The sequence below is a fragment of the Gorilla gorilla genome, chromosome 20, assembly GCF_029281585.2.
Source record: "Gorilla gorilla gorilla isolate KB3781 chromosome 20, NHGRI_mGorGor1-v2.1_pri, whole genome shotgun sequence".
NCBI classification, from domain to species: domain Eukaryota; kingdom Metazoa; phylum Chordata; class Mammalia; order Primates; family Hominidae; genus Gorilla; species Gorilla gorilla.
This window is the reverse complement of record NC_073244.2, coordinates 24,716,927-24,728,304: the sequence shown is the minus strand read 5'-3', so window position 1 is coordinate 24,728,304 and position 11,378 is coordinate 24,716,927. Positions and strand designations below refer to the sequence as shown.

At 57.0% G+C, this 11,378-nt stretch overlaps 1 protein-coding gene across 1 annotated transcript; it reads left to right on the top strand.

Annotated features, from left to right (window-relative positions):
• Positions 1-7,814: 7,814 nt before the first annotated feature.
• Positions 7,815-9,699, top strand: JUND (JunD proto-oncogene, AP-1 transcription factor subunit). Its single transcript, XM_019014588.4, has one exon. The coding sequence runs from the start codon at positions 7,965-7,967 to the stop codon at positions 9,003-9,005; it is 1,041 nt and encodes a 346-aa protein (XP_018870133.2). The 5' UTR covers positions 7,815-7,964; the 3' UTR covers positions 9,006-9,699.
• The last annotated feature ends 1,679 nt before the right edge of the window (positions 9,700-11,378 follow it).

Sequence of the window (11,378 nt, the reverse complement as noted above, 5' to 3'; positions counted from 1 at the left end):
TACCTGTGAAACGGCCTAACCCAGGCCTGGGCATACAGGAAGTGCACATTAAATGCATGTTGGATAAGTGCAGGGGTCCTGTCTGTCCTAGGGTGGGGTAGGAGGGTAAGTGGTATGGGAAGTTCTTTTCTCCTTGTGCTATAATAAGAGGCTTTGGAGACTGATTGTAGATGGTCAGTCAATCAACAAACACTTGACTGAACCATTCTTCTAGGCCTGCCCAGTTAGTAAAAATGGTTATAAAGCTGGCAGAGCCAGGTTCAATCTGGTTCCATCAATGCTGAAGGGGGGCTGACTGTGCCTCAGTTTCCTCATCTGTAAAATGGTTTTATGAGGCAGGATGGATCCGGTGCCAGTCCAGAGGGCAGGGCCTGGGTCCCCTCCGAGAGGCTGGGCAGACACCTGCGCTGGACTGGGGACAGACTGCGGTTCCTGCTCCTGGAGAGGGCGGAAGCCTGGCAGGAGGGGAACAGAGAGGCCTCAGCCTTCTCGGGTAACTTGATCCTCAGGAATGTGCGGGCCAGACAGCGCCCCCAGCCCGAGTCTGGCGCCCCACTCCCGACCGCCCTGCGGGGGTCCGGCAGTCGGGGCACTTTCCCTGCAAGTCCCGCCTCTGCGAGCCTAAGGGTCCTAAGCGCCGGATTAGGGTCCTCACAAGCCCCACCTCCCCGCTGTAGGGTCGCGAGTGCCTGGCTCCACCTCACCCCTTCGGCTGCCTGCTTAACTCGGTTTTCTTTGGGGCTTTCCGATTTATCAAGGTGATTTTTGGTTTCTGGGTGTTCAAATAAAGACTAAAAATTAAACTGCAGCCTCAACTTACCTGGGCCCAAGCGATTCTCCCACCTCACCCTCCCAAGTAGCTGGGACCACAAGGCGTGTACCACCATGCCCAGCGAACTTTTTTATTTTTGTAGAGAAGAGGTCTCACTAGATTGCTCAGGCTGGTCTCAAACTCCTGGGCTCAAGCGACCCTCCCTCCTTGGCCTCCCAAAGTGCTGGGATTACTGCCGTGAGCCACTGTGCCCGGCCTGCAGGTTGCTTTAAACAATAAATCTCTGCGCTGGGGAAGGACTACAGCCGCAGCGATTCAAACCCCGGCGGCAGCGGGGCGTCAGGTTCGGCTTCTGCTTGGAGGGCAGGGTTCTCTCTGGCCTGGCCTGTACGACTCTGGGTACGTTGCGCGCCCCCTCCAGACACTGCCCTGAGAAGTGGGATAACGTCCCTCACCACTCGTGGAGCTGCTGCTGGGATAAAGGTGAAAATGCAGAGTCCCAGACCAAGCCCTAGTGTTGCGCCAACCTCATCTGCAACTTTCATTGCCTTGGGGGTAAATCCCTCCTGAGCAGAGGTGGAGGCGTCGGCACTCCCCTTCTCTTCCTTTGGCACTCACTGGCTTCCCAATCCAGTCCCACCTGCCTCCCCAGCTTCTAGAAATGTGTCCAACTGGTTCCTGCCCCGGGGCCTTTGAACTGGCTGTTCCTATTACCAGAACACTCTGATCCCCCAATAATTGACAATTAGGTCCAGCTTGTCTGTCACTTGGTGTTACATCCTGGGCCACCCCTCCCAGATTACCCAAACTCTAAAATATCAGCCCCCTCCATTACCGTCTATGGCGGGGACACCATTGATTCTCCTGAAAACTGCACTGGTCTGGCTCTCCCTTGGTGTGGGGACCTACAAAGGTGCAGATGTTGGTCTTGTTCATGTGTGCCCTTTCCCCTGGCTTACAGTAGGGGCTCAATCAGTGTATGTGGATTGAATGAATGAAAGTTCTCTCTAGTTCATTGTATGGGACTAGCTGATGGCGTTAGAGACACCCTCCGCCCATATGTCCAAAGTGGCTTCAGATCTGCCCCGGAGGAACCACCACTCTGGGAGGACAGAGCTGGACCAACAGCTGCTGTGGGGTCAGGGCTGGGACAAATGGAAGGACAGGAATGGGGTATCCCAGAGGGCTCTCTGGCTGGGAGGAGGAAGGAGAGGGTAGGAAAGGGCATTGAGGTGGAGCAACAGAAAATGCAAAGAGAAAGAAAAAGGGAGGCCGGGCGCAGTGACTCAAACCTGTAATCCCAGCACTTTGGGAGGCTGAGGCGGGCAGATCATGAGGTCAGGCTCAAGGCCAGCCTGACCAACAAGGTGAAACCCCGTCTCTACTAAAAATACAAAAAAATTAGCCGGGCGTGTTGGCACATGCGTGTAATCCCAGCTATTTAGGGAGGCTGAGGCAGGAGAATCGCTTGAACCCAGGAGGGGAAGGTTGCAGTGAGCCAAAATCAAGCCACTGCACTCCAGCCTGGGCGACAGACCGAGACTCCATCTCAAAAAAAAGAAGAAAGGAGCCCTTGGGGGTGGCAAAGGCAGCTTCCCACACTTAGGGGCCAGGAGAGGCCTTCCCCATCCAGTCCTGAAGACCTCCCCTCCCCTTCTATGGAGAAGACAGAACAAGACACAGATAAGGGACAGACAGATCTTAGCCAGATGGAGAGGATTGACGACGGTCCTAGGGGACATGGTCAGAAAGGGTTTCTTGGAGAAGGTGGTGGGTTTTGAAGGATGAGTAGGAGTTTGCCAAGAGTGTAAGGGTATTCCAAGCTGAGAGAACTCAAAACCAAAGAACTGCAGTTACATTTGGGCAAATAATACAATCATAGAAAGCATTTATTGACCCCTTACTATTTGTTTTTTCTTTCTTTTTTTTTTTTTTTTTTTTGAGTTGGAGTCTCACTCTGTTGCCCAGGCTGGAGTGCAGTGGCACGATCTCGGCTCACTGCAACCTCCTCCTCCTGGGTTCAAGTGATTCTCCTGCCTCAGCCTCCCAAGTAGCTGGGACTACAGGCGTGCGCCACCACGCCGGGAGAATTTTTGTATTTTTAGTAGAGACAAGGTTTCACTATGTTGGCCAGGCTGGTCTCGAACGCCTGACCTCGTGATCCACCTGCCTCAGCCTCCCAAAGTGCTGAGATTACAGGCGTGAGCCACCACACCCAGCCTGACCCCTTACTATTTCTTCAAATCCAATAAAAATCGCAATGCTTTTCCTTTCTCCACCATCGTGGTGTGTTCTTGACTCGACTTCTCGCCATATCTTCTCACAAGACTTTCAGGATTAAGCGATTCCTGGACAAGAAACAAAAGCAAAATCTTCCCATTCCCCAGTGGATTTGGATGAAAACTGGAAATAAAATCAGGTACAACTCCAAAAGGACACTGGAGAAGAACCACGCTGGGTCTATAAGGAATTGCACATGAGATGGCATACATATTTATGCTGTCTGAAGGTCACGATCATGTTAGCATATCAAACTGAAAGTGTCACCACTATCTGGAGAGTTCGACGTGTTTTCCTCTCTGAATCTGTTATGAACGTGTGGGTTGGCTGGGTTCAGTAATAAATATGTGAGGCCTTTCATTTAAAAAAAAAAAATCGCGATACTCCACGAAGTAGGTAGGTTTATTTGCTCAATTTTCATGAAGGAAAAACTGAGGCTCAGAGAGGTAACAGGCCTCTGTATCTCACCTGCCTGCCTCCAGGAAAGTGCTCCACTCAGCTCAGGCTGTCTCAGCCTACAGTTCACCAGACCATCTCCCCAGCTGCTAAGGTTGAGACCCAAGTTCAGGGCAGGGCCTCTGTAGGCCGCCCACTCACCTCCTGCCTCAGGGGCATGACGCCGTCTCCTCCACTCTGGCCCCACTGCACGGGACCCAGAGAGGGGTTCCCAGGGCAGGGCTGGCTACAGGTCTGCGGGCTGGATCTTGTCCCACTAGGGATCTCTTTGTCCAGGGTAGAACCTGGGCTAGAGAGCACAGAGACCCATGGATCTGAGTATGTATCTGTGTGTGTGTACCTGTGTCTGTCTATACAACACAAATATAGACAGACACAGGTGCACACACAGACACACACTCCAATAGGCAGACAGACACCTTCCTAACCAATCTAGAGACAAAACAAACCCACACCCCCAGTTCCCTGCCCTGGCAATTTGAATCCCAGGCCTGCCAGGCCAGGTCTTTTTTATTATTATTATTATTATTATTATTATTATTATTATTATTATTATTTTAGGCAGAGTTTCGCTCGTTGCCCAGGCTGGAGTGCAATGGCGCAATCTCGGCTCACCGCAACCTCCAATTGCTGGGTTCAACCGGTTCTCCTGCCTCAGCCTCCCGAGTAGCTGGGATTACAGGCATGCGCCACCATGCCTGGCTCATTTTGTATTTTTAGTAGAGACGGGGTTTTTTTTTTTTTTTTTTTGAGACGGAGTCTCGCTCTGTTGCCCAGGCTGGAGTGCAATGGCGCGATCTTGGCTCACCACAACTTCTGGCGCAATCTTGGCTCACTGCAACCTCTGCCTCCCGGGTTCAAGCGATTCTTCTGCCTCAGCTTCCCGAGTAGCTGGGATTACAGGCATGCACCACCACGCCTGGCTAATTTTTGTATTTGTAGTGGAGATGGGGTTTCACCATGCTGGCCAAGCTGGTCTCGAACCCTCGACCTCAGGTGATCCGCCTGCCTCAGCCTCCCAAAGGGCTGGGATTACAGGCGTGAGCCACCGCGCCCGGCCTATCATTATTATTATTATTATTATTATTACTATTATTGAGACGGATTCTTACTCTTTTGCCCAGGCTGCAGTGCAGTGGTGCAATCTTGGCTCACTGTAGCCTCCGCCTCCTGGGCTCAAGCAATTCTCCTGCCTCAGCCTCCCAAGCAGCAGGGACTACAGCCATGCGCCACCACACCCAGCTAATTTTTGAATTTTTAGTAGAGACAGGGTTTCACCATGTTGGCCAGGATGGTCTTGATCTCCTGACCTCATGATCCACCCGCTTCGGACTCCCAAAGTGCTGGGATTATAGGAGTGAGCCACCGCGCACGGCCAGGTCTTTATTATTATTATCATTATTATTATTTTAAAGATGGAGTCTTGCCCTGTTGCCCAGGTTGGAGTGCAGTGGCATGATTTCAGCTCACTGCAACCTCCATCTCCTGGGTTCAAGTGATTCTCCTTTCTCCAGAGCAGCTGGGATTACCGGTGCGCTCCCCACGCCTGGCTAATTTTTGTATTTTTAGTAGAGACAGGGTTTTGCCATATTGGCCAGGCTGGTCTCGAACTCCTGACCTCAGATGATTTGCCCGCCTTGGCCTCCCAAAGTGCTTATTACAGGTATGAGCCACCTCACCCAGCCTATTTTTTTTTTCTTTTTCTTTTTTTTTTTTTTGAGACGGAGTCTCACTCTGTAGCCCAGGCTGGAGTGCAATGGTGCAATCTCGGCTCACTGCAACCTCCGCCTCCCGGATTCAAGCGATTCTCCTGCCTCAGCCTCCCGAGTAGCTGGGATTACAGGCACCTGCCACCACACCTGGCTAATTTTTTTTCTTTTCTTTTTTCTTTTTTTTGAGACAGAGTCTCGCTCTGTTGCCCAGGCTGGAGTGCAGTGGTGTGATCTCGGCTCACTGCAAGCTCTGCCTCCCAGGTTCACGCCATTCTCCTGCCTCAGCCTCCCGAGTAGCTGGGACTACAGGTGCCCGCCACCATGCCCGGCTATTTTTTTTTTTTTTATTTTTCAGTAGAGACAGGGTTTCACCGTGTTAACCAGGATGGTCTTGATCTCCTGACCTCGTGATCAGCCTGCCTTGGCCTCCTAAAGTGCTGGGATGACAGGCGTGAGCCTCCGCGCCTAGCCTAATTTTTTTTATTTTTGATAGAGACGGGGTTTCACCATGATGGTCAGGCTGGTCTCAAACTCCTGACCTCAAATGCCTGCCTCAGCCTTCCAAAGTGCTGGGATTACACGCAAGAGTCACCGCGTGTGGCCGACAGGCCACCTCTCTTGGTGATGAGGACAGCCTCCCCTATGGCCTTCATGCCCCAGGGCCCAGTTGGGGGCAGAGCCAGGTGAGTAAGGAGGATAGAAAAGGAGTAACGCGTGCCCACTGTCCAGGCAGACAAACTGAGGCTAGAGACCACCCACACAAGCAACCTTTTGTTGCATTCACCTTTATTTTTTATTTTTTTTGAGACTGGAGTCTCACTCTGTCTCCCAGGCTGGAGTGCAGTGGCACAATCTCAGCTCACTGCAACCTCTGCTTCCCGGGTTCAAGCGATTCTCATATCTCAGCCTCCTGAGTAGCTGGGATTACAGGTGCACACCACCACACCCGGTTAATTTTTTTTTTTTTTTTTTTTTTTTGTATTTTTGTATTTCGGCCAGTCTGGTCTTGAACTGCTGACCTCAAGTGATCTGCCTGCCTCGGCCTCCCAAAGTGCTGGGATTACAGGCATGAGCCACCACACCCAGCCCCGCATTCACCTTTAACACTGAGCATCCATTCTATACTAGGCCCTGTCAGCAGGCTCAGCATAGGCAATGTCCCTGACCTTCAGGGACTATGGTCCACTCCATCATTCTAGCAGATTCAGAGGCTACAATAAAGGAATAAAGTCTGAGGGTGGGGCACTTCCTGAAGACACATCTTTGCATTGGGGGAAGGGAGTACCAAGCAGAGAGCATAGCACGTGCAAAGGCCCAGAGGTACGATTAGTCCTGCAACTGGGAGGCCAAGGATCAGAGAGAGTGAGGGGAAGGAGGTCAGGGAAAGGAGGGTGTGGGCTCCATTCAGACAGAGGTGGGGAGCTGGAGGGGTGCATGCAGAGGCTGTAGGTCAGATCCAGATGTCCTAAGGATCCCTTGTGAGTATTGGTGGGGTGGGTCCATCTCTCCTCCCTCACACCCCCTTCCCAGCCAGTCTTAATAGTGGCTCATTAAGCCCTAACAGCCATGATAGTGGTAACAAGCATGTAATAATTATAGCCAGCATTCCTGCCTCATCAGCCCAGCCCCTGGAGTTGGGCACCCTCGCCCAGGACATCACAGCCCTGGCAGACCTGGGGTTAAAACGTGGGCTGCGGAAGGAAGGGGCTGCGCAGGGGCCTGGACTCCCAGGTTCTAGGGTTCTAAGGGTGGACGACAGCTCAGGCCTAGTCACAGCCCTGGCCCTGCTGTGACTCCTAGCTAACTCTCGGGGGATGGTCACTCCACCTCTCTGAGTCCAGTTTCCCATCTGTAAAGGCAGGAAGTCGGACTCCTGGTTTTAGAACGCACTCAGTGAAAATGATCAGGATCCAAGCGCTTCCAGCAACTTCTGGCGACCCTCCTCTCCCCTCCCCTGTCTCTTCCTGAGCAATCACACGCGGGGTGGAGGGAGGGAAGGAGGGAGGCTGAGGAACGCAGACCTCCCCACACCCCCGGCGAGCCCCCGGACACAGCCCCACCAGGCCTCCAGCCCCGAATCCGCACAAAGCCTCTCCAGAAGGCGCGCTAGGGGAGGCCCTGGCGGCACAGCAGAGCAGGAGGCGCCAAGGAGTTATTTATCCATGCGGGACCCCATCCCCCTCCAGTCCCCGGAGGCCGGCACCGCCCCCGCCCCCGCCCCCGCCCCCGCCCGGCCGGGGCCCCACGCGCGGACACGGGGCGGGGCCTCGGGGCGGGCGGGCGCCTGGTGGCCCGGGCCCATCACGCCACCCGGGACGTGCCTTGGCGGAGGCGGCGCCGGGAAGATCGGTCGTACACAGCGGTCCCGGGGCGGGGTGACCCGGCCCGGGCGCGCGGCCGCCCCCATGACGTCAACCCACAAGGCAGCGCGCTGTTGTGCCGTTTACCGCGCGTCGCCGGGGCAACGGCGGCCGGGCGGGCGTCGGCGGCTTGGCCCCGCCCCTCAATGCAAATGAGCGACGTCACCCGCACCCAATGGCGAACGGGGGCGGTGAGCTCATCGCGCCGAGCCGAGGCTATAAGAGGGCGCACAAGTGGCGCGGCGCAGGAGCCGCCGCCAGTGGAGGGCCGGGCGCAGCGGCCGCGGCCGGGGCGGGCGCAGGGCCGAGCGGACGGGGGGGCGCGGGCCCCCCGGGAGGCCGCGGCCACTCCCCCCCGGGCCGGCGCGGCGGGGGAGGCGGAGGATGGAAACACCCTTCTACGGCGATGAGGCGCTGAGCGGCCTGGGCGGCGGCGCCAGTGGCAGCGGCGGCAGCTTCGCGTCCCCGGGCCGCTTGTTCCCCGGGGCGCCCCCGACGGCCGCGGCCGGCAGCATGATGAAGAAGGACGCGCTGACGCTGAGCCTGAGTGAGCAGGTGGCGGCAGCGCTCAAGCCTGCGGCCGCGCCGCCTCCTACCCCCCTGCGCGCCGACGGCGCCCCCAGCGCGGCACCCCCCGACGGCCTGCTTGCCTCTCCCGACCTGGGGCTGCTGAAGCTGGCCTCCCCCGAGCTCGAGCGCCTCATCATCCAGTCCAACGGGCTGGTCACCACCACGCCGACGAGCTCACAGTTCCTCTACCCCAAGGTGGCGGCCAGCGAGGAGCAGGAGTTCGCCGAGGGCTTCGTCAAGGCCCTGGAGGATTTACACAAGCAGAACCAGCTCGGCGCGGGCGCGGCCGCCGCCGCCGCCGCCGCCGCCGGGGGGCCCTCGGGCACGGCCACGGGCTCCGCGCCCCCCGGCGAGCTGGCCCCGGCGGCGGCCGCGCCCGAAGCGCCTGTCTACGCGAACCTGAGCAGCTACGCGGGCGGCGCCGGGGGCGCGGGGGGCGCCGCGACGGTCGCCTTCGCTGCCGAACCTGTGCCCTTCCCGCCGCCGCCACCCCCAGGCGCGTTGGGGCCGCCGCGCCTGGCTGCGCTCAAGGACGAGCCACAGACGGTGCCCGACGTGCCGAGCTTCGGCGAGAGCCCGCCGCTGTCGCCCATCGACATGGACACGCAGGAGCGCATCAAGGCGGAGCGCAAGCGGCTGCGCAACCGCATCGCCGCCTCCAAGTGCCGCAAGCGCAAGCTGGAGCGCATCTCGCGCCTGGAAGAGAAAGTGAAGACCCTCAAGAGTCAGAACACGGAGCTGGCGTCCACGGCGAGCCTGCTGCGCGAGCAGGTGGCGCAGCTCAAGCAGAAAGTCCTCAGCCACGTCAACAGCGGCTGCCAGCTGCTGCCCCAGCACCAGGTGCCCGCGTACTGAGTCCGCGCGCGGGGCGCATGCGCGGCCACCCTCCCCAAGGGGCGGGCTCGCGGGGGATTGTCGTGGGCGCCCCGGACTTGGAGAGGGTGCGGCCCTGGGGACCCCCCTCCCCGAGTGTGCCCAGGAACTCAGAGAGGGCGCCGCCCCCCGGGATTCCCCCCCGAGGGTGCCCAGGACTCGGAAGGGGCGCCCCGGACTCGACAAGCTGGACCCCCTGCTCCCGGGGGGGCGAGCGCATGACCCCCCGCCCTCGCGCTGCCTCTGTCCCCCGCGCGGCCGCCCCGTGTTGCACAAACCCGCGCGTCTCGGCTGCCCCTTTGTACACCGCGCCGCGGAAGGGGGCTCCGAGGGGGCGCAGCCTCAAACCCTGCCTTTCCTTTACTTTTACTTTTTTTTTTTTTCTTTGGAAGAGAGAAGAACAGAGTGTTCGATTCTGCCCTATTTATGTTTCTACTCGGGAACAAACGTTGGTTGTGTGTGTGTGTGTTTTCTTGTGTTGGTTTTTTAAAGAAATGGGAAGAAGAAGAAAAAATTCTCCGCCCCTTTCCTCGATCTCGCTCCCCCCTTCGGTTCTTTCGGCCGGTCCCCCCTCCCTTTTTGTTCTGTTTTGTTTTGTTTTGCTACGAGTCCACATTCCTGTTTGTAATCCTTGGTTCGCCCGGTTTTCTGTTTTCAGTAAAGTCTCGTTACGCCAGCTCGGCTCTCCGCCTCCTTCTTCCCCCGCCGGGGCCTGCCGGGCTGGGCGGGGCCTGGTTCGCTTCCCCCTTACACCCCCGCCTTTCTCTCCTCCCTCTGTCCCTAGCTCCTCCCCTCGTTGGGAGGGAGCAGAGAGCGGGTGTCCGAGAGCGACCCGCACATCTGGCACGCAGCGAGCGCCCCCTAGACGCGCCTGGGCACGGGGCCGGCTGATGTCCAGGTTGGGGAGGGGTCTTGGGGTCTTTGATCTGCGTTTGGAACTAGCTAATGCCCCCTTGCCTTTTGGGAAGGAGAGATTTCGAGGTGGAAAGGGTACAGCCCCAGCCCAAGGCAGGAAGGAAGAGACAGAAACTTAGTAAACTTTTTAACCTTTTGGGCCTTGGTTTGCCTGTCCGTATAAAATGGGGAGAACAGTCGAAAAACTTGCCCCGTAAAGTTGTGACGATTAAGAGAGTTTATGCTTACAGAGCAGTGCTTGGCTTACAGTGTAAGCTTTTCTCTTTTGGTGGATCGGGGGATGCTGAGGCCCAGGACAAGCTGATGGACCCAGTACCAGGAGGAAGGTGGCACAGGTGTGATCTAACCCAAGAGGTCTGCCTCCAGGACTGGGATTTTCCAAGTATCTCCCTGAAGTTCGCTTCTCCTCCTCCTCCCAACATCCTACTCCCTACTTTGAGGAAACCTAAGGTTCAGAGAGGTTGAGCAACTGGCTTGACATCACACAGCCTTTTAAGGAGACTGTGCAGAGATAGTCTGACCTTGGACTCCCCCACTTTCAGAGCCTTGACCCGAGGCTTCCTGCTTCTCCTGCATGCTCTGCCCTTTGCTGTTAAGACCCTGCGCTTTGGGCTTCCAACTCATTGGGGACCCTGAGGGACGTGAACATTAGTGGCCGAGGTCACACAGCAAGTAGGGCTGGTGGCCATGTGTACCTAGCCAGCCGTGTTAGGGAGGGCCACTGAATTGTACCCATTTTACAGATGAAGAAACTTGGAGAGAATGGCCACCGTCCCTTGGTCATGGAGAAAGGCCTTGCCACCAACAGCTATGTTGGGGTTCATTTGTTTGAGACGAGTCTCGCTCTGTCACCCAGACTGGAGTGCAGTGGCGCCATCTAGGCTCACTGCAACCTCTGCCTCCAGGGCTCAAGTGATTCTCCTGCCTCAGCCTCCAAGTAGCTCGGATTACAGGTGCCCACCATGCTCGGCTACTTTTTTGTATTTTTAGTAGAGACAGGGTTTCACCATGTTGGTCAAGCTGGTCTGGAACTCCTGACCTCAAGTGGTCCACCCGCCTCGGCCTCCCAAAGTGCTGGGATTACAGGCGTGAGCCCCCACGTCCGGCCAGGGTTTGGTTTTTAGCTGTCACGTTGCCTTGTGGGAGGTCATGCAGACGTTTCAGCAGGGCCTGAAGGAACCTGCTGAAGGGAACCGAGGCGGAGGTGGGAGAGCAGGGGTGTCTCGACACACAAGAGACCAAGAACCACATCTCGGGCAGGGTGTCACTGGTTGGGAGACCGGGTCCCAGCTTAGGTTCCAGTTGGCATTTGTGAGATCTCAGGCGAGTCCTCCTCCCCCGATGGCCTCTACATCCTGCGCTGTGAGATGCGTGTGTTTGCATCCAGCGTAACATCTCTCAGGTCACAAGTCAGAACTGGGAGGTGCTCAGGGGACGGAC

Excerpts from the sequence above, each read along its gene's own strand:
- JUND (XM_019014588.4), top strand. The coding sequence starts at position 7,965 with ATGGAAACACCCTTCTACGGCGATGAGGCGCTGAGCGGCCTGGGCGGC.